At 33.5% G+C, this 22,788-nt stretch overlaps 2 protein-coding genes across 2 annotated transcripts; one reads left to right on the top strand and one right to left on the bottom strand.

Annotated features, from left to right (window-relative positions):
- Window positions 1–1,234: 1,234 nt before the first annotated feature.
- TK1A (Thymidine kinase) lies at window positions 1,235–3,041 on the bottom strand. Its single transcript, XM_088215687.1, has 4 exons — window positions 2,555–3,041; window positions 2,175–2,319; window positions 1,754–1,875; window positions 1,235–1,672 (listed from the first exon to the last, which is right to left on the bottom strand). Exons 1-4 carry the CDS (start codon window positions 2,875–2,877, stop codon window positions 1,408–1,410), a joined length of 855 nt encoding a protein of 284 aa, XP_088071813.1. The 5' UTR covers window positions 2,878–3,041; the 3' UTR covers window positions 1,235–1,407.
- Window positions 3,042–7,590: 4,549 nt separating this feature from the next.
- Window positions 7,591–15,654, top strand: LOC110808682 (RNA-binding (RRM/RBD/RNP motifs) family protein). The gene is made up of 5 exons (XM_022034251.2): window positions 7,591–7,925; window positions 8,054–8,179; window positions 8,477–8,703; window positions 9,031–10,231; window positions 15,003–15,654. The coding sequence occupies exons 3-5, from the start codon at window positions 8,482–8,484 to the stop codon at window positions 15,014–15,016; spliced, it is 1,437 nt and encodes a 478-aa protein (XP_021889943.1). The 5' UTR covers window positions 7,591–7,925; window positions 8,054–8,179; window positions 8,477–8,481; the 3' UTR covers window positions 15,017–15,654.
- Window positions 15,655–22,788: the final 7,134 nt, after the last annotated feature.

The following is a 22,788-nucleotide window of genomic DNA, read 5'->3' as shown; positions in this document are numbered from 1 at the left end:
CAAAAATAGTCAATTTGAGGCGGACCACCACCGTGCCAGAATTTCAGAATTGGCCAAAAAAAGGTCCTAACACTGTTTTTGGATTTTTGGGATATTTGTAGGTACTTATAGCGCGTTTTAATCCCTGAAAATAAATTTAAAAAATCCGGAGACCGCCAGTAGACACAGTTAACAAGTATAGCTTTTCAGACATCGAATTGAATAAGAATCCCCCACCCTATTCCCTATTATGAAATTGAAGTTAAATTAATAATAATACGTTATTTTATACAATTTAAAAAATATTCATAATTAATTATGGGTTACTAATGGAGAGAGAACCGAAAATTATCTACTGTTATTTCTGTTGATTGTTTTTACAGTTTGGATGCATAATAGTATCTGATTAATCGATTTTATAGCTTTGAATGTATGTGTTATTTATTTTATGTATTTAAGATTGAATTTAAAAAATAGAGATTAAAGGGAAACGAAAAATTGCATGATTAAGTGAATGGATGAAACGACAATTTTACTGGATATCTTGGAAGATATTAGACGGACCATATATATAGGGAACCCTACCGTAAACATTACCTCATACCGGACAGAATATCGAGATTTGATAATTTGGCGCTCATACCGGACGGAGTATGGAGACGGCCCGTTTCACCCTCATACCGGACAAAAAATTAAAATTTAATAGTTTGGCGTTCATACTGGACGAGGTATAGAGACGACTCATTAGTTAAAAATGTTAAAAAAAAAGAGTTCACACGTTATAAGAACATCCCTATAAATCCCCATAAATATCAATAAACTGATAAAGGATAAAATTATTATTCAAATCGATTACATATAAAATCATAATCTGTGTTATACTATTGTCTATATAAATTGTTTTGCAAATCTCATTATGGTAAGTAAATGATAAAAAATTTTATTTATAATAAACGAATTTATTTAATTAAAAACTCCATTAATTATTTTGATTTTTCTACCAAACTTCATTTATATATCAATAAATAATGTGATATTCTTACTAAGCTAATATATTTCATTCCTTATTTAATTAGTTCATATCAACAAGATCAAAATCCAAAATTCAATTCACAAAAAAATTACAATTAAAATATCAATTTTATTTATTTTTTGTTTATTTTCTTAATTTTTTTGTATTTCATTCAAAAGAATAATTTTCGTAATACTATTTAGTATTTTAAATTATTGTGTAAAAAATATATAATCTAACTAATTATTTCACTTTTACACTTAATTTATAATTTATTTTTAAAAAAATTTTAGATAATTTTAATGTTTTTTTAAAAACTGTATATACATAATGAGGATGCAGCGAGACTGTAAATATATGTGGTGGACTAGAAACTGAGACAAGAATCAGACGACTGATGGAAAGAGCAGAGGCATTTAAAAGAGAAGTGAAGCAGGTTGAAGATTGAATTGGCGAGGTTCTGGGACATTCTTTGCAGCTTCAACGACTACTTGACCGTTGACGTAGTGCTGCCGACAAACAGGCATGTATACATCAGCTCCGCCGATCAGCTCTGTCTGGGTATCCTGTGTCTTCCTCAGCGTGAAATATGCCCTTTTCCCACAAATCTCACACCGAGCGCTCAACTTTATTACAGAATCGGCCAGGGGTACCACATCAAGCACTGACCCAAACCTCCTTCTGCAACCATCACAAATCAATATATACACACGCATACAAACAAAATGGGGAAGGAAAAGGGAAAAGTCTTTTGATACCCACCTCAGATAATCACCATCCAGTCCTGCAACAATCACAATTTTTCTATCCTCATCAGCAGCCTTGTAGCAGAAATCATAAAGATCTTCAAAAAACTGAGCCTCGTCGATACCAATCACATCCACCTGCCAGTACATGATTCACATAAAAAGATAAAGAGCCTGTCATCATAATTCATGCTCTTGAAACCATAGTCACAAAGATTCCAAGTAAAGCCTTTGATGGTTCAATGAGTTTTGCAGTAATGAATTTACAGCAGCATTTTGAACGGACCACATTCACTGTACCTCCAATATATTAAAGTAATCAACTTAAAGAAAACTAAAAATTAAAATTAAATTAAAGTAATGAACTTGAGGAACGACCAATCATAGTATTTGACTCGGGAACTAAATTATATTTGTGGCTATCTTAAAAAACTCACCTTGTCATAAGCGTTCTCTCCGTATCTTTGTCGAAACGACATCAGATCTGGCAAAACCATGCAGGGAAACTTGACCCCATCATGTGTCACAACTGAATCTTTCGCGTATCGTGTGTCTTTGCTTGATTTTATCATCACTACGTTTCTATAAATAACCAATAAAATTAGCTTCTTTGCAAATTTTTTTTTAAAAAAGACCATCATTCTGTTTTTGATTAAATTAGCATCATTTCAATTACCATTAATATTCCAAATGAAACGCGTGATGGTAAATCAGAGACAGCCATGAACTATAAGACCCAAATGGTAATCAAATTCAAACCAAAAAACACCCAATCTTTCATTTATTTTAACACATAAACATAAAATTAACCGAGTACCTGCCGCTGTTGCCCTCAGATCTGATTCGACGGAGGAGAGCCGTGGTTTTCCCAGCAAACATGGGACCCATAATGACATGTACCTCACCGAAAGCACGGTGAGCGAACCCCTTTCGATCACCGCCGACAGCATCGCCCTCGACGGAGGCCAGAGAAACTGACGACTTAAAGGAAGTCATCACGGGCTGCTCTGTTGCGAGCAAACTAGAATTAACTGAGAGGAATCTGGGATTTACGAAAGCTGACGCTTTGAAAGAGGGAGTGGCTCCTCTGTCAATTGTGGATGTGGAGATGAAAGAGAGATGGGGCGAGAGTGTACTCATATCGGAATAAATAGTATTGCGGGGTTTCAATTTTCAATTCTATAATCTCGGTGGTGGATCTTGAAAGATAATATTTGAAAATTTTGAGGGAGGGAACGTGGGATTTCTGTGTTTTTCTTCCTCTGCTTTTTGTGTTTTGGAGGGAAAAGAGAAAATCGAAAGGGAAGCTTGTAAGGAAAGCTGGGGTTTGTGGACGAGACTATGAATCTTTGGTGTAGTCTTTCATGAAACAGTGCGCGTGGAGCAATAACATCTTGCCACGTGGTCAAATCATTTTTGATAGATAGATTGTGATTATATATTTTATTTCATTTTATTTTATTTTCCTTATATAATTACGTATTGAATTTGTCAACGACAAAAACTTCTTTTTTAACATACACGGAAGTATTTTTTCTTTCGTTATTAAATCTTGATCAAATTTTTATTATAAAAAATTAAATATGAAATTTATCTTTAAAATTACTTAAATATATAAGTAGCAATTATAAATATTAAAAATTACGTAAAAGCTAAATAATATATTAAATACTCAAATTATATAATATGCATTAATAATTAAATTTTAATAGTTGATAGATGTCAGTTTTAGAAATTAATATTAAAGTTACTTACTAGTATCATGCCCTGATTGGTTAAAATTAAGAATTCATTTTTATTTTATGTAAAATAAATAATTTATTTAAAGCATCAACGCATGTTTTTGTTTATTATTTAAATTATTAGATAATTGAAGCTTTTATTTAATTTTTTTAAAAAAAATTGGAAACTAATTTGTCTAATTAGAATAAGATTTTACTTTAATTCGTTTTGTTTTTTTTTTTTTAAATAATTATAATTAAAAACGGTGTTAGTTAAATAACTATATGAAATAAACCAACTGACCTATAATTCAGAAAATTATGTGTCATTTTTAAGTAGTTATGCATTCGTTGAAAATACAGAATTATTTCAGAAAATTATAACAATATTTTAAGTAGTCAACAATGTTGATAATTTTTAAAATAAATTAAATACATACATAATGTTGAGAAAAGATGGCTTAAAGTCAAATCATAGTTGACTTTTGCATAGAGACAAAATATATCAAAATAATTTACATAAATGTTTGAGTTATAATTTAATGCTCTTAAGATAATTTGTTGGAAATTTTGTTGCAATTAACAAGAATGACGTTAAAATAAATAATTTTTATTAGGATATACAAATCTTTTATTTCGTTTTACACATATCTGAACATTAAAAAATCGATAAATAATATAATTAGCATAAATTATATGCTATTGGTATTTTCATGCCATATTCAAGTTGGAACCGGAAGGCTATTTTTTAATTCAAGTTATCTTAATTAAAATAATAATAATAAAAATGTTAAAGAAATAATATCTATATTAGGTATACACGTACAACATAGCCGCGCTGTAGATACCCAACCAACGGCATGTCCATGTAAACCCACTAACCTCGGATAATTTAGACATACGTGAGAAGTAATCATGCACTGCGCATGTTGAAATACCAAAAATGACCTTCAAAAAATGACTAATAACGCCCCATAAAGAAGGGTATTTTAGGAAAACAAGAAATCATATAGTGGGAAATTTATGGGTAAATAGCTGGAAGATATAATAAAGCCAGCTAGCTAGTCCTAGTGGAGAGACCAAAGTCCCTTTCGTGGGGTGCACGAATCAAAAGATGCCCCAACTTCCAAACAATCATCCGCATTAAATATAATACTTAATGTTGCGATAACTGAAAACCCTCGTTTAATTTTTGTTAATTAAATATTCGATTATGGGAAATCATTTTATCCTAATTAATGTCGTTACCATTTTTTATTAAAAAGTTTATTTTGTGGCCCCATTATTTCAATTAATCTTTAAGTACAAATGAGGTAACAGGGGATAAGATTTTATAGGGGTCTACTTAAATCTTCTGTTTAAGAACTGTTTTATGTTATTTTGCAGTAAAATTATAAATTATAAGTTGTACCCCATTGAATTGTCTGTCATGTTTTCGCCCTTCCATTCAATAAATTTGTGTTATTTGACGAATAATTTATTTAAAAATTCTTTTATTTAATATAATATTACCGTACAAAAATAAAAAAAAAAAAAAAACAGTTGAATATAATACAAAACAGTATGTAAATTAACAAAATAACACAATAAAAATATAATAGTACATAGAAATATGAAATTGTATGAGAATATCTAACAATGAAGCACAGTCACAATATATATTTCTAAAGTCAATTAAATTTGTAAATTAATAAATCTTAATTAGTTACTAACTTTTTTTTTTTTTTTTTTTTTTTGTTGGCTTGGTAGGGTGATAAAGAGTTATTGAGTTGTATATATTTCTAATATCTATTTTAATGAATAAAACTAATTCGTTTTTAAGATAACAATGACATGGATGGCTACAACATAATATTTCTCTTTATTAATTATTCATAGTGTGTTAACAAAAACAGTAATATATTTAATAAATTAGTTGACTCGACACAATTTTATTTATATGGATAAATAATTTATCTTGCACTTAACCAAATAAACATATTAAATATCATAATATGATATATCTATATATAGCAAAAAGTTTGGTATTGACTTAAGTACAATACGAACATATTGACACAAGAAAATTTAATTAATATCGTTGAAATTTTTAACTAAATATGTTCATAATATTTAAGAATATTGAAATTTATATCAAACTACAAAAATAATATTAAATAAAATTGACTATTGCCCATATCCAAGCATAACTATTAGATAATTTCAATAAAATTTAAAGAATCGTAGTAATTATAGACTTTTCATTAATATGTTCGTATCTATCTTGTTGTATAAGCAGAGAACTTCTAAAATTAAATGTAACATTCTATGTTGTACTATTACTAGTCACATATATTATCAATAATATTTAAAATAACTATTTCAAGCCGAACTTATTATGGAAGCAAATTAATGCGTCATTGAGCAAAAACTAATTATTTTAAAGGTTGATATTACGGATAGATTTGGAGTAAAGTTAAAATCTGCATAAAGTTTATTCTTAAGTCTATACTTACTTTAATAAAAATTAAAAAAATTATGCATAAATGATAAAAATTAAGTTTTTTAAAGAAATTTTACGTGGATGAATAATGCATCATAAATTTCATCAAAACTGACATACTTTAAAATTTTATTTTTCAATTCTATATTAAATTCGCTACTCAATTTCTATTATCGTTACAACATTATTTACATTTTATCTAAACTAAAGTAATGACCAATTTGTAAATAGATTTTATACTTTTTATATATATTTAAAAAATATATAACATAAGTACGTATAAATATAAATATCATACGATATTAAATGTAAATGAGTTTTAGTATGTAAATATATATATGTATATCAGAATATCATGTAATACATATTTGTACGTTGCAAAACCTTAATTTCACACAGAAAAAAAATGCAATGATATATTGGCATGGCCATGATGAAATAACAAAGCATGGGAAACAGATAATGTCAATGCATGAAAATCTTATTCTACATTTATTGAATACAAATGTATATAACATTTATATTTCTTAAAATAAATAAAAGTAAATAATAAAAACAAAGCGGGAGAGAGAGGGGAGTTTAGTGGACATGTTGGTTCATAATGCACGGTCGTGATGATCATTATCAGTTTTCTGTTTGGAGAAATCATGATGATCATCTTAATCAGCTATACAGTTTATAAATAAGAACACGGTGCATATATATGATCGCCGTATTATGTAGTAACTTGTGTATTTAATTAATTGGTGTTGTTATTTATATATATATATATAACCCGTGATATTCTCAATAACGAAGACAACGGATCATATATATTTGGGCACGCATGTATACGATAAAGCTTCTGTTGTAATTAGTAACCATGTAAATCACAGTTGTCGTATACATATATACATACATACATACACATGCACCCATAATAACCTACATATACATCTATATATATATATATCCGAATATATAAAAAATTATGCAGAGACAATAAGATCATGCGCAATATAAGTTGCAATGCAGTTGTCACTAACAATACTTATATTAACAACCAAAAATAATAATTTTTAATTAAAATAAATGACCGCATAAATAAACCAAATTTCTTTTAATTTTTTTCCCTTGTTTTGACTTTCATTTATTTTTGTTTATAATTTAAAAATAAAACACCAACTTGTACAAAGATTACGCTTCCAAATTTATCGTCAGTGGAAGCAAAGTGATCATATTGGGGGGATCAGAGCCGTTGATATGTTGACCATGTGCGAAAGTTGATCATGGCGGAACAGGGAAAATGACGACAAACCAACGGTTGATACGAAGGAAGCAAGTGGTGTGGGACCCAGATAATAGGTGGGCTCAAATTCCATGCACGCATGCGGACACCAATAGGCGTGAACCTGAGGAATGGGGTTTTAATTTTTATTTTTCCCCGAATAAGTATAACAGGAATGATCGAGAGGACAAGCAAAATCCTTTGCCATTTATCAGACCAAAATAGAAATCCATTTTTATTTTATTTTTGTTATTACATCGTGGAAAGAGGAATATTATTCATTTCCATATTATTTCCGGAGTCGAAAATTCATTATTTTCATAATTAAAATTCGATAAAAATAATAAAATAATTAAAAATGAAAATGAACCTCCTCCATTCTCAGCTGCTCTATAAATTTCTCACACACCCAGCTCCTCAAAACCTTCTCTCTTCTATCTCTAGAACGTGCGTCTCTCTCTCTCTCTCTCTCTCTCGAACGTATGCATAAGCATATGCGTATATCTGTTGCAATTTGTTTGGTAACTGAATTTGCATTAGGTGAATCAAATTAAACACACAATTGAGCGGACGGAGAAAAATTGTGGGGGGCATATAGAGGAAGAGGAGGAGGAGGAGGAGGATGATGATGATGACGAGCATGCCCTCTTTTCTTATTGTGCCTCCCCTCAGATCTTAGTTTCTTTGCAAGATTTGGCATCTCGGTTTTCTCTGATTGGTGGGTGTTGTCTGAATCTGGATTTGCTTTTCTTGATCTTTAGCTAACTTCTTAATTTGGGGACCTCGATTGGGTTTTTCTGATCGGAATTTGCTTCTGGGTTTCTTTTCTCTTAATCTTTTCACCAGGTGTGCTGTATTCCGGGTTGGTTCTTTGATCTAGGAAGGATCTGTTGTTTCTAAATTGAAATCCGACAATACATAGATTGTAGCTGAATATAAATTGTGTTTCTCGTCCTTGTTGCAACAATAAAGGTATTGCTTTTATTGTTATACTGGGCCTTTTTCAATCTGCATTTTATCTTTGCTTTAGCAGATTGGATGGTCTCGACTGTTAATCTTTATTTGTTATCTACATTTTGATTCAATGGTATAGATTCCTCTTGGTTTTGGTTGGTAAAATTGAGTCATATATTGGATCAACTTTAGAGTATGGGCTTGTGGCTCTTGGAAAAAAAAGTTGGATGCTTTCTTTTGTTTGCACTTTGCAATGAATTGACTGTAATTGTGCATTGTTAATTTGGTATTGATGAAGTAGCTTTTGACATGTAGAGAAAATGCAATCTGATAATGGTAAGCTATTTATCGGTGGAATATCTTGGGACACCAATGAGGAGCGTCTCAAGGAATATTTCAGCACCTATGGGGAGGTGGTGGAAGCAGTGATTATGAAAGACCGGACTACAGGCCGTGCTCGTGGCTTTGGCTTTGTAGTATTCGCTGACCCAGCTGTTGCTGAGAGAGTCATAAAGGAGAAGCACAATATTGATGGCAGGATGGTAAGTTGTTAAATCTGATAGCATAGCTGAGACTGCTTGATGCATCTTGTTATCAAATTCTTCACCGTGTAGTTAATCAATCAAAATGGAGGCGAATTCTTCATTGGAATTATGAATATTGTAATTCTGGGAGTTCATAATTGTATGGTTCTAATTTTAACTGACTTTCAGATTTAGACAAGAGTACATAATGCATTATCTTCACGTATCTTGTTGGTTTTGTTTGTAACTTACTACAAATATTTTTCTCGCTTTTGAAGTTGAATGGAATGAAACATATCTTATGCTTTGGGATTGATTTTTTATTATTGAACTCTTTACCGTCAGGTTGAGGCAAAAAAGGCTGTCCCCAGGGATGATCAGAACATTCTGAATAGAAGCAATAGTAGTGTTCATGGTTCTCCTGGCCCAGGCCGTACAAGAAAGATTTTTGTAGGAGGTTTAGCATCTACAGTCACTGAAAGTGATTTTAAGAAGTATTTTGATCAGTTTGGGACAATCACAGATGTTGTTGTGATGTATGATCACAACACCCAGAGGCCTAGAGGTTTTGGATTCATCACTTATGATTCAGAGGAAGCGGTGGACAAAGTGTTGCTTAAGACTTTTCATGAACTGAATGGTAAAATGGTCGAGGTTAAGCGAGCAGTTCCCAAGGAGTTGTCACCAGGTCCCAGCCGCAGCCCACTTGGTGGATACAACTATAGTCTGACTAGGGCCAATAGCTTCTTGAATGGGTACACTCAGGGGTATACTCCAAGTACAGTTGGAGGCTACGGACTTAGAATGGATGGTAGATTTAGCCCTGTTGCTGGTGGTCGAAGTGGGTTCCCTCCGTTTGGTTCTGGTTATGGCATGGGGGTTAATTTTGAACCAGGATTGAGTGCAAATTTTGGGGGTACTGCAAATTTTAGCAGTAATGTCAGTTATGGACGGGGACTGAGCCCTTACTACATTGGTAACACAAATAGGTTTAGTAGTCCCATTGGGTATGATGGAGGTAATGGAGGAAATACTTCTTTCTTCAGCTCTGTCACTCGAAACTTGTGGGGAAATGGGGGGCTGAATTATAATACAAACACTACAAGTTCCAATGCATATATTGGATCCGGAAGTGGAAACACAGGAGGGAACACCTTTGGTGGTAATGCTGTCAATTGGGGTTCTTCAACAATTTCTGGCCAAGGCGGAGGAAATAGTGTTTCTAACAATAGTGTGAATTTTGGATATGGAGGTGGTGATAACACTTTCGGGTTGGGTACAGGAGGATATGGACGAAACAGTGGGACTAATGTGGCTCCATCATCATCATATTCTGCAACAAATGGTGGTTATGATGCAGCTCTTTCAGACTTCTATAGTGGTGCTTCAGTTTATGGGGACAACACTTGGCGATCATCAACATCTGAACGAGACGGATCTGGTTCTTTTGGTTATGGGCTTGGAAATGCCACTTCTGATGTTTCAACCAAAAGTTCGCCGGGTTATGTTGGTGGTTATAGTGTTAATAAGAGACAATCAAACAGAGGTAAGATTTCTTCTTTAAATGTTTATCTTCTCATACTGTTGTTAATGCTCTATGCTAAGTGCCATAGCGAGGGATAAAATCCTAAGCATTTTAAACTCGTCTAGATCACAAGTTAGGAAGAAGCTTGCTCTAGCTTTTGCATTTCTTCTGAGCTTGCTTTGAGTCTATGTTTGGAACAATTCCTGAAAAGTTGTGGAAAAATTGCTATTAGTTCAATAATGAGAGGTGTAAATTTTATTAGGATTATAAAAAAAGTGGCCTCATATAGAGTTTTATATGTAATTGGAATAATACATTCCAAATTCTGTTAAATTTGTTAGAATCTAGAATGCATTCATTTCAATTTTGCATAAAACTTTTTATGGGGTCACTTTTTATTTTCTTTTAGTAAGGATTTTCTTAATTTTCTAGTTAAATAAAATGTTAATTTGAAAATTAATTGCTGTAAAATATTTGAATTTGTTCCAAATGTAGCTTTAGTTTCGTTTCAAGGAGCCTTAGATAACTCTCTAATTTGTTTCTCTTTTAAATAAATCTGAGAAAACATAATTCTGTAACTTTTACATTTTCTAAAAATTTATTCTTGCTAAGATTGAAGAAATATTCTATCAATTGTGATTCTGTAACTGAAGACAACTAGTATAAATGCTTTATATATCATATGTGCACCGTACTTTCTTGCCATAGTTAGGTGACAGGAAACTGACTTGTGTAGTATAAAATGTCTTTATGTGAAGTATTATGTCAGTAGCTATTGTGCTAAGGTTATAGTTGTGGAAATAAAAGGGAACAAAAATAGTTTATATAAAAGTTTTGCCTTTTCTTTTTACATTACTTTCTCTTCATTGCTATGTGCATTTAGTGCTGCTAACTGGAATCACGTTAAGTATCATCGCTGCTGCATCTTTTCTTCCTTACAATTTTGACACGGTTAGATCATATTGCTTTGACATCTTCTTTTTGATAGCTGTTGTGTGAAGAAGATAATTCTGGAAATAGAGTAGAATATTGATTGTTGAATTATAGTAAGTTCTGCTTTGTTTGTTTGTTTATTTGTTTTTTTTAAAAAAAATTAAATTTAGTTTTCTATGCTTGTACCCTCGCTCTGATCTCCATTTAGTGCTGCTCCCTGAAATCACATTTCAAATCATGGCTAGTCCATGATGTTTTCTTTTTGAGTTTGACGTGGTTGAATGATTTCGTTTTTGATAGCATTTACGTGGTTGATTTAAGTGAAATCCTCTCACAACCAGCATTTCTTCTTTCAATGGTGACTTCTGACAACTTTAATCTGATTCGTTTTTATTCTGCTAATTTTATTCTGTTTTGCTTCTTGGATGGATGACTTACATCTTGCACTAAACGTTTCCATTCTAGATTTTATTCTTTATTTGTTTTTTGGTGTTTAGCTTTATGAATTAAACTAAGAATTAGAAACAGTAATTTGTTACTTAAAGTTTTACTGGAAAAAAAACTGGAGATCTATGATAACATGAGAGGTAGATATAGATCGTGGGTAGTTAATTGTGAAAAATCTATATAACTCAAGTTCTCTGATGAAAAATGACATATATTAATACTATGTGTGTGTATGCATGTTTTTTGTATGTACTCTAATTGATTTGCGCTTTTGGTGTAAAACAATTACATACAATAAAAATTTTTCTTTGAACACTTCTTCTGGATACAAGTTTTTATGAAACTCATTATACATTGAAGCAAAAGGAACCTATATCACTTTTTTTGGTAATGACGGCTAAATCACATTTTTTACATATGATGGGCTTATGGAGCAAAAACACATGCCAATGATTGTTACTTCTTTTTCTGTACGCAACATTACTCTAGTTGCTAGCTTTGGAGCAGCCTTTCTATGCTAAAAATGCTGGAATATAGGACTTTATCTTCGCTCCCAGGGCTCCGGGTCATGAATTACTGTTTCTTAGTTTCCTTTTAGTGTTACTTACATTAGAACTAGTAGGGTCTTCTCTCATCATCTTTTCCCTTAAATCATTAACGCTTAGAGAATTTGGATAGAGGCCTAATTTGTAGGGCATGCTTGCAAATTTCTCTGTATAACCAGTTTGGAAACAAAGGAAACCAAGGGTGTCAGTACTTTTTTTTGTTTCATGTCCTGAAAAGGGCCCTTGGTGATTTCTGAGATCATAGGCATGCAGACATGGCTGTATCAGTATTCACTATAGCAGTGGCTTCCTGCTTTTTAAACAACCTGATTAGTGAAGCATTTGCGAGTTGTAATAGAAAGTATTTTAGACCACATTTGGTAAATTAAGCTGTTTCTTAGAAACTCATTTAGGCATATTAGTCCTAATCTCATGGAGTTCCCCATCTTTTGATCTCTGTTTGATTGAATTCAAAAGCCCCTTATGGCCTTGTTTGGGGTACGAAGCATGTTGGATAGATAATCTGTGGGAATCTCTTTGCTTCTCCATTAGTTTTCTTTAGGTTGATTGAAGCTTGATGACAGTCTAAGGGTAAATGTTACTTTCTGGTATTTATACAGAAATCCAGGCCCGCTGATTTAAACTCTTAAGAATTCTTTGAATTAATGCTGTGAGGTTTTCTCGGTATGTTCTTGTTTGCCCCTTTTATCTTATGCGGGTGTGTGAAACTTGGGTACTAAGGGAAGGTATTATTGTCAAGTGCGCTCTCATTTGTCTTTTTAATTTAGAAATACCAGTTTTTGTGAAAACCAGAAAGATGAGAGATTGCTGGAGGGAGGAGGGGGACCATACACTTGGGCGTGGTGAAAAGTTTGGAGCATGTCTACATGATATGGACCTGACATTTCTATCTAACATGGAGTGTAGAGGATAGAGTGCTTCCTATGCTCATGAGTTAACATAGGCAAAACGAACACTGAGTTATACAATTGTTGCTTAATATTAGGATACCTCTCTCCAAAAGGAAAAACTCACTCATTATGAGGCCTTGTCATCTTCTTTGTTTTATAGTCTAAAAATTCATGAGGAGCATGGCGCAAAGAATATGCCTTAGTCTCTCTGGCTTTTGCCAAACATATGCTGCTGGTATAAACTCAATGGATTTGTCCATCTAACAAATGCTCAACCTCCATTTTTCCCTCTTTCCGAGTCTGTTGCTTACTCTCTTGATATCCTATGTTGTGCATGTGCTCCAAAACCATGTTAGTGTAGAAAATTGAGCCTTACGAAGTCATTGACAAACTAAGACTTTATTTATAATTAAGCTGTTTCTGGATCAGCTGTTAAAGCTTGTTTCACGCGTACCTTTGATTTATTGCATGGAACTCATTTTCTTTGGTTAGCAATCCACTAAGGCTTAAATTGGAACAAATCCAAAACTTTGTGGAATTCTTTGTAAATTCATACTTTGTTTAACTAGGAGAGAATGCAAATTCTATCAGAAGATGATATAAGAATGATTTCATATGAAATTTATGTGGAATTGTAACAATGCATTCTAGATTTCTGAATTTTTTATGGACAAAGAATGCATTATTCTGTCTTTTTGCATGAAATCTCGTAGGTTTCTTTTTTAGTAGGGGGTATTTTCAGACTTTTCTCCCTGAACTAAGTGTGGTTTTACAAATAAATTGCGCAAAAAATTTGTATTTATTCCAAATGTTTCCTAAATGATGATGCAGTCATTCATTGACGCAACAAATTCAGTCCTATGGTACATGCTCCATATATCTGCAATTTAATGTCAGAGAAAAAATAAAACCAGCCAATAGTTGGGTATGATATATACTATGTCAAGTCGTTAACTGGACATTTGGAGTCTCTTGAATAGTAAAGCCAACCATCATAATTCTGCAGTCTTGAGGTTGCATTACCTCCTATAAGTATAATTGGGGGCACCAAGAATGGCACATTGCTTGCTAGATAAAAAAAGTTGTTATATCTTTGTCTGTTGTGTCTTTCACAAAGAGATGATTCTAGATTCTTTGTCATGGAGGTGTCTCTGTTGCATCAGGTCCCATTGATTTTCCGTGCAATGCTATGTGGTTGTGTGACTAATGTCTAACTTGTGTCCGGTGAGAACTTATCTGAATGCCTTGTATAAAATCTTGTAGAATATTCGGTCAATGTTATTTGAATCCTTTCAAGCTTGTTGAGTATGGGCTATTGGTTTTAAGTGTCAATTTTTTGGATGTAAATAAAAAATGTTTTCAGGTAAACAGACAGAGACATAGTTTTGTCAGACAATTTCCTTCCAATTTGAAAAGTAAAACTATCCAAAAAGTGTTTTGTGGTTTTCTAAGAAAAAGGAAATTGAAAAGATTTTCTGGAACTAGGTAATCCCTAATTGTATTTGTTCTTGGTCTCCATGTTCATATTTCTTCTTAACTTTGTGCCGTTGTTGTCATCTATTTATTCTTTCAGCTATAACAGTTCAGTTTCAACTGACTGTCTAAATGTGTTCATTGTGGTTGTTTTTATGCAAGTGGCAGTATGGACCTATCACATGAATTTCGGGAAACAAATTTTTTTCAATTATTTGGTTTGCTTGAATTCTTTATCATTTTAGTACTATACCGAAGTTTATTTGACTAGTGCTTGATGATTTGCCAAATGGTTTATATATGTGTATGTGTGTGTGTATATATGTATATATATATTTTGGCACAAGTATTCTTGTTATGAGTGTAACACAATGTAATTGTTTTTTGCAAGTAACTGAGAGAAGAACCAGTTCCTCTTCTGTTAGAGATAAATTGATGTCAGTTATGGTTTTTGATGGAAGGTCGATTTTTCACATGTTTCAGGTATTGCTGCTTAGGAGAGTCATTTTGGTTATCAAGACGTAGTAGGTGAAGATAATCTTGTGAAGGAGGTGAACTGTGAAATTCGTACAACCCCACTCCTTAATATATTTCAGTTAAGAGGAAGTTGGTTATCTAGAGCTAACTGAAGTGCCTGTTTTGAAGAATTAAGTTCAGAGATAGGGATTAAAAGGGATTTTGTGTTAAGGCTTGAGTTTTGAGTTATTTTGTTAGGCTTTTTGTTTTTGTTATGAGTGAGATGTAAAATCAGATTGCGGGATATACTCAAAAAATGTATCATGCATCTCTGGTGAGCCGGCGATACATAAGGATATAGACTGTTACCTCTTCCCCTCTCCATAGATTTTTAAGTTCTGTAATGGCTCTGGCAAAGTTGTGGGTTCTTGTCAGGTATGCTATGTCTTTTCTTCTTCCCATGATTTGGGTTTGTTTTTAAGCAGATTGTACCTGAGGTTTTTGTTGATTTACTAGTGTGAAACCATAAAGGGACACCCATCTAGGGTCCCTCTGAATAAGTTACCACATATGCTGATTCTTTTTCTATTGGAATATTTTATGCAACAAATTGAAAACTTTATTTGTTTGTAAAACATACAGTTTTAGTGAATATTTTATCCATTGACTTTTGGCTTGAGTTTTGATGGACTGAGACTAAGTATTGTAAGAGGTGCCATTTTGATCTGTTTGTTGCAGTAATTAGTGCAATCAGATTTTGTAAACCAGTAACCACCCAATTTACTTGATAAACACATCTTTTATTATTCTTCATTTGCATGCACATACTTGCAAGTGCTAATTATTCGTCTTTTCAACCAGTTCATGCTAATTTCTAAGTTATCATGTGACTCTTTAACATCGGATGCACATAAAAAATAGCATACAGGTTTTTTTAAGTTCACTTTCATTTAGACTGTCCTTTTGGGGTTGCGGTCCAGTATCTCTTTACTATCAGTGGAATATATATTGGAATAAGCTTTTGTCATGGCTGTTGAATTTTTTGTTGTTGATCGCATCAGGTATATATTCCTTATTTTCTTTGTCTACCATCTTGACTCCCAAACCAGGGTAGCATGATTCCACTACTGGTCTGATAACACTATTTTGAACATAGGGATGCATGACATGATAGCCTAAGGAGTTAAAAGTTGAAAAAGGTATGGGAACCATTCCCTTTCTTTCTCATCTTTTCAGTCTCCATAGAGTGATTTGGTGATCAATTCGCTTACAACTTTTACAGCCTGTAAATCTAGGAAGATACCTTCCCCCACCCAGTTCATAGATTACCAGCCTTCATCTCTTTCTGTGCGAATGGGAGAGAGCGTTAAACAGGAACAATGTTTATATTGCTAAGGAGCCGAAATGATGTTATGTCCCACAACTTAATCCAGATATCAAGAAACTTGTATAATTTTTTGGGGATTTCCTTCTTTTGAGCATTGTAGGGCCAAATATTTGAGGGCAAAGGTTTTTAGACAAGAGAGTTATTGAGTTAAAATTGGTGTGGATGGAGAGAGATGAATCAAGAAAGACAAAAGTGAAAAGGGTTTGAAGAAATGCAAATGGATATGTAGTGTAAATGACCCACAAGGAGGGGATTTCATGCTGCACATATTCAAGCATATTCATTCGTTATGTCATATTTCATTGCTGATGTTATCAATACGTTTTTAGTCTTTGAAAATCATTTCTACCTCCCAGTCTCAGGCTTTACGAGTAAAATCAGGCTAAAGCTAGAAAAGTTCTTGTACAAACAAAACATTAATTATCAACTGTTATTATTATTATTATTATTTTTTTGTCTAAGAAGAGAAAAAGAAGAAACAACTAGTGGCTAATAAAACATATTTGACCAATATCACAATTGTTTATGAATCATTAATGACAGAGGGTATCGGTTTCCTACTCATTTCTAGTCCATCCCATTGACCTAAGAAACAAGATGGTGTGCACACATATGTACTTCTTTATAGATATGAGGAGATTTGGACATCCCAATTACAAGAGTATAATTCTCTGATTTTAACGATTAAAGTCTGTAATTGAACGAGAATTGAGTTTTCTTTGCTGAAGTAGGTTGTAAACAAACAACAAATCTATTTCTATGATTAAATTTTTTGTTGAGTTTTTTTCTTTTTTTTTTTTTTAAGAGTTTCTTTTTGTACCGTTTTATGATGAATTTAACTTAATTTTTTTTGGGTAAAAAATAACTCAATTTACAAAATAAACATATGGTTAATGGAGGTTGCTAAAAGTGTATTTTGCATCATTCGACACTTAAATAAATAATAATGTTGGTATTCACATATCAATAACACAATAATATTTCATTGTGACATTCGATTATTGGAGAATTTGATATTATAAGAGTGATTTTTGCTAATATAAGTCATATTGTATGAACGTTCTAAACACTTCGAGAGGTAATTTACTTCAATTAATTTTTGACCCCATTTGTTCCACGGGATGTGGAATCAATATTGACATTAAAATATTTCACTAATTATCTCTTTAATTAGTGGTCGAGATATTTTTTATAATTGAGATATTTTTTAAAATATAATTAAAATAAAGTTTTGACGTTTTATTTACTTTTTATCTAATAAGTTTCTAACGATTCGCATTTAGATTAATTTTTGTAATCAAATATATTTAACACATATTTAATTAAAATATTTGTGAATCTGTATAAAATATTAAATCATATAGAAACATTTTTTTCAAAGGAAAACATGTAGAGGCCCAGAATTTTAATGAAAAATAAATTCATAAATTAAATGTTAAAGTGATTAATAGAGTTAGAGTTTACATTCTTTACACAATAATTTTGAATATATAATAGGAATACGAGAATACCCTTCTAAAAGACAAACGAAAAATAAAGAAATAAAATGAAAAATGAATAATTAAACATTTTAAAACAACTTTCACTAGCATTTGAAGGAAGTCTTGCTAGTGAACTACTCATAACCATCTTATTGATCGAGATCTGTATTTTGGTCATCTTGATATGAAATAATTCATGAAAGAGTGAGCTACACTAATCCAGTAAAAATATCACACTAATCACAAATACAGAAAACTGAAGATTGGTAAAAATCATAAAAAAATTAATGGAGCACTTAATTTGAGTAAATTCATTTAATATAAAGAATACTATTTATTTTGTACTTACCGTAACGAATTTTTCAAAAACAACTTATGAAGATGCATATTCATACCGTTTTTTATTTTCACGCGTAAGAGAACAAGAGAAGATAACTTTCATTTTTCACCTGCTTACTGGTATCCCTAGGGTCCATAGGAATACCTCCCTGCTCGTGAACTCAATATCCAATTTTAACAATTAACCGGCCATCCTCATACCCCGTTTGGTAATGAGTGCCAAACATTCCATCGCATCGATATCCTGTCCAGTATGAATGTGAACTATATCTCTCAAACCTTTTCGGTAAGGGACTTCCCAATCCCGTTCGACTGAGGTAACGTTCACGGTAGGGTTTCCTATGTACCGGATTCGTCCCCCCTTTCCTTAGGTACCCAACTTTCATATAAAGATTCTTATCAACAAACAACCAACCACGTACACCAATATCTCATATTATATTAACAGATTAATTAAACTATATTAATGCTGACGGTATGTAACCGAATAAACCGGATGAATTGATAAGACTGTAGAAAATATAAATTAAGAACATGCACCATATAATAACAAACAAATAGAGTGGTACAAAAAAATAAATAGAAAATCAGAACAATTGTGAACTAATCAGTTTTGACTCCACTAGTGACCTGTAATTACTTTTAAAGTTCTCTAATTTCTCATAAAAATATGAAATTATACAACATTAAACTTTAATTTACCGTAACAGAGAATAGGATGAGGGATCCTTACCAAGATCGGTGTTTCGAGATGTCAAGCTGTCTACTACGCCTTCTAATGGGTATCAGATTTTCTGAATTTTTCATGTGAAATTCAAAACACTCGTCACATACCTAAAAATACCCAAAAAATCTAAAAGTGGTGTCCAAAACTCATTCCGGCCAATTTTGGGGTTCTGGTATGGTGGCGACCCCGTGCTTCGCCACCCACGGCAGTAATTCGCTTCGGTCTGGTCAGTTTTGGCCAGTTTTAGCTGCTTTTGATCGTATCCCTACAGAAAAACACGTCAGAGGCCTCGGTTGACTGAAAAATTATAAAAAAATATAATATACCAGCCGAGGGATCTCTCAGTGCGACAGGTCCATCGGTCCCCCTTTGCGGCTGAGGTTCTTTTTTCGACTATCCTGTACAGAAGAGAACGGTAAACACAATGATAAAAAAATTATATGAAACAGGAATCAGAAAGGGGCTCACCGGAGGGATTTAAGAGTTTTAGCCGCGACAGCTCCGTCAGGCTTTGCCTGCAGTTTTTGGCTCACCTGCTGTCTCTCTTGCTCTGATTTAGCCACAGAGGTACTCGGAATTGAATTCTGATGGGTAGGGAGAATTTTTACCATTTTTGGTGGTCAGCGATGGCTCCGATGTGGCAGCGGTCGGTGGTCGGCAGTTGACCTCCTTCTCCGGCGTTTGGTTATTCTCTTGCGGGGGCTGGCGACTAGAGTTTAGGTTCCTGTGTGATGGAAAATATTTATAACTATCTCATGCTGATTTGGACCGTCCATCGCGATCAATCTCGTCCATCCGATTGCGCATAAAGAAGAAACGAATATGGACTGTTCATCGCGATTAATCTCGACCATCCGATTGTACCTAAAAGAAAAATGGATCTGAATCGTCCATGTGTGTGGGATCGATCCTGGGCTGTCCGATCGCAGGGCACACAGATCACCAGCGTGGCCTCCCGCATGGCACCGACGTTAGCATGCCTTGCCACATGGCGCACTCTGATTCGTCGAAGTTGCTAACTGGGCGGTCTTACGTAGCTGCATATTTTTTTATTTGCACTTTGACCATTTATTTCTATTTTTTTAAAAAAAACACCATCAGAACCTAAATTTTTACCCATTTTTTTCAAAATTATTTTTAATCTAATCCTTAATTCATTTTTTCTCAAAATTCTACTTAAAAAATAAAATAAATTCATCAATTATTTTAAATTAATAATTAATGAATAAAAAATTTATCTCGGGTCATTTTTCGGACCCGAGTATACAATTTTTCTCCCTTAAAAAATTTAGTCCCTTAAATTGGTCACTCTCTCACTCAGTTGAATAGCTGGGGTTATTGGACCCTGAATCTTGATTCCAGTTCCCAAATGATCTCTTCCTATTTATGGTTATGCCATAGGACCTTGATGAATGGAGTTTCTTAGTTGCGAAGTACTCTACGCTTTCGGTCTATAATGCATATCGGTACCTCCTCATAGGATAGATCCTCCTGGAGTAAAAAAGGCTCGTGAGATAGGATGTGTAAGGAGTTTGGGTTATACTTGCATAGCATGGACACGTAGAGCACATTATGATTTCTAGATAGCTCTGGAGCTAGTTCTAGTTTGTAGACAGTCGTACCAATTTGGTCTAAGATCTCAAATGGTTCGATGAATCGCATATTTAATTTTTTTCTCTTGCCAAATCTACTAATCCTTTTAAAAGGAGTGACCTTAAGAAACACTCGGTCACCTTTCTTAAATTTCAAATCCTTCATCTGGGAATCCGCATAATTTTTCTGCCTGCTCTGAACTGTCTGAATGTTCTTATTGATTTTAATTATCTTAGCTGTAGTCTCCTCCACAAGATCTGGGTCGAATAATTTTTTATCATCCACCTCTTCCCAATAGATCGATGAGCTACATGGGCGGCCAGACAATGCATCCTATGGAACCATGGGGATACTTGGCTGGTAGTTGTTATTGTAGGCGAACTCTATCAGAGGTAAGTGATCATCCCAATTGCCCTCGAAATCTAGAACACAAGCTCAGAGTATATCCTCTAGTGTGCGAATCGTCTTTTATGATTATCCATCGGTTTGAGGGTGGAATGTGGTGCTAAGGACAGTTTCATTCCCATGGCTTGCAGAAAACTAGACCAAAATCGAGAAGTGAAACTGGGGTCTTTGTCGGATACCATTGACACTAGAACTCCATGTAACTTGATTGTCTATCGGATATACATTTTTGCTAACTTGTTCAACGGGTTGGTAATCTTGATAGTCAAAAAATGAGAAGACTCAGTGAGTCAGTCGATAATTACCCAAGTAGCATCATGTTCTGAGCGTGTCTTAGATAACCTTGTTACGAAATCCATTGTGATATGTTCCCACTTTCACTCCAGGATCGATAATTGCTGAAATAACCTGTTTGGGCATTGATACTCTATCTTAACCTGTTAGCATATTAGACACTTGGAAATAAAGTCAGCTACCTCTCTTTTCATCCTGCTCCATCAAAATCGGGGTCGCATACTTTGATATATTTTACTACTTTCGGGATGTATGACGAACTTGGAACTGTGAGCCTCTGTCATGATCTGCAAGACACGCCTTGTCCTGAAACTTGAGCAATCCATTGGCGGAGACTCAAAATTCTGGATATACTTCCTGTTCTGCATCTTTCTTAAGGGCGACTATAATGGAATCGGTTAATTAAGGTTCTTTTATTCTCTGAATCAATTCAGGTTGGATAGCCAGGTAGGCCAAGCATGCAACTATCTTTAAGTCCTAAAGTCGTATCTGTTGTGCGACCCCTATTAGCTTGCATTCAGAAACTATTATGTGAGCTAACATATCTGTACTTTTTCTGCTGAGTACGTTAGCTACTACATTATTCTTATCCGAGTGATACAAGATATTACAATCATAATCCTTGAGAAGCTTTATCCAATGCCTCTGATGCATGTTCAGATCTTTATGAGTGAATATATGCTTCAAGTTCTTATGGTCAGTAAAAATCTTAAAGGTCTCCTCATACAGGTAGTAGCACCAGGTCTTTAAGGTATAGATAATGGCGTCAAGTTCCAAGTTATGGGTGGAATAATTTTTTTTCATGATTCTTCAACTGTCTAGGCGCATAGGCTATGATCTTGTCATGTTGCATCAGAACACAACCAAACCCCAGGTAGGAGGCATCACTGTACACTGTATATCTACTTGTCCCACTCGATAAGGCCAACACGGGTGTAGTAGTCAACCACTTCTTGAGTTTTGTGAAGCTCCTTTCATAGTCTATGTTTCGTTTAAACTTAATGTTCTTCTTTGTGAGTCACGTCAAAGGAGCGACTAGGTTAAAAAATTCTTCTACAAACCTGCAGTAATAACCTGTTATTCTCATAAAGCTACAAATCTCCTTAATTGAGGTCAATTTCTCTCATTCAAGCACTGCCTTAATTTTTTTAGAATTCATTGATACTCTATCTCTTGATATGATGTGTCCTAAAAAGGTAGTATGCTCGAGGCAGAACCCACACTTGCTCAATTTTGCATATAGTTTATTCTCTTTAAGAACCTACAAATCCTGAGTCAGGTGGTGAGCATGTTCCTTTCTACTATTTGAATAGACCAGAATATCAACGATAAACACAATGATGAACTGATCCAAGAATTTTTTGAAAACCCTATTTATCAAGTTCATAAAAATAGCTGGTGTGCTGGTTAGTCCAAAGGGCATGATTATGAACTTATAATATCCGTACCTGGTTCTGAAAGTTATCTTAGGAATGTCCTCTGCCCTATTTTTTATATGGTGGTAACCTGAACATAAATCTATTTTGGAAAAGACATGGACACCCTACAACTGGTCAAATAGGTCATCAATTCTGGGGAGGAGGTATT

Source organism: Carica papaya, chromosome 3, assembly GCF_054855325.1.
Source record: "Carica papaya isolate Zhongbai chromosome 3, ASM5485532v1, whole genome shotgun sequence".
NCBI classification, from domain to species: domain Eukaryota; kingdom Viridiplantae; phylum Streptophyta; class Magnoliopsida; order Brassicales; family Caricaceae; genus Carica; species Carica papaya.
Note: the sequence above shows the minus strand (reverse complement) of the source record. Positions and strands in the feature narration are given on the sequence as shown.

What these genes read in the sequence shown, in the direction of transcription:
- TK1A (XM_088215687.1), bottom strand. Translation starts at nt 2,877, where the DNA reads ATGAGTACACTCTCGCCCCATCTCTCTTTCATCTCCACATCCACAATT. An exon ending in TCTGAGGGCAACAGCGGCAG is followed by an intron (nt 2,320 to 2,554) that starts GTACTCGGTTAA and finishes GGTTATTTATAG; the next exon opens with AAACGTAGTGATGATAAAAT. An exon ending in CTGGATGGTGATTATCTGAG is followed by an intron (nt 1,673 to 1,753) that starts GTGGGTATCAAA and finishes TGATGGTTGCAG; the next exon opens with AAGGAGGTTTGGGTCAGTGC.
- LOC110808682 (XM_022034251.2), top strand. Translation starts at nt 8,482, where the DNA reads ATGCAATCTGATAATGGTAAGCTATTTATCGGTGGAATATCTTGGGAC. An exon ending in ACAATATTGATGGCAGGATG is followed by an intron (nt 8,704 to 9,030) that starts GTAAGTTGTTAA and finishes CTTTACCGTCAG; the next exon opens with GTTGAGGCAAAAAAGGCTGT.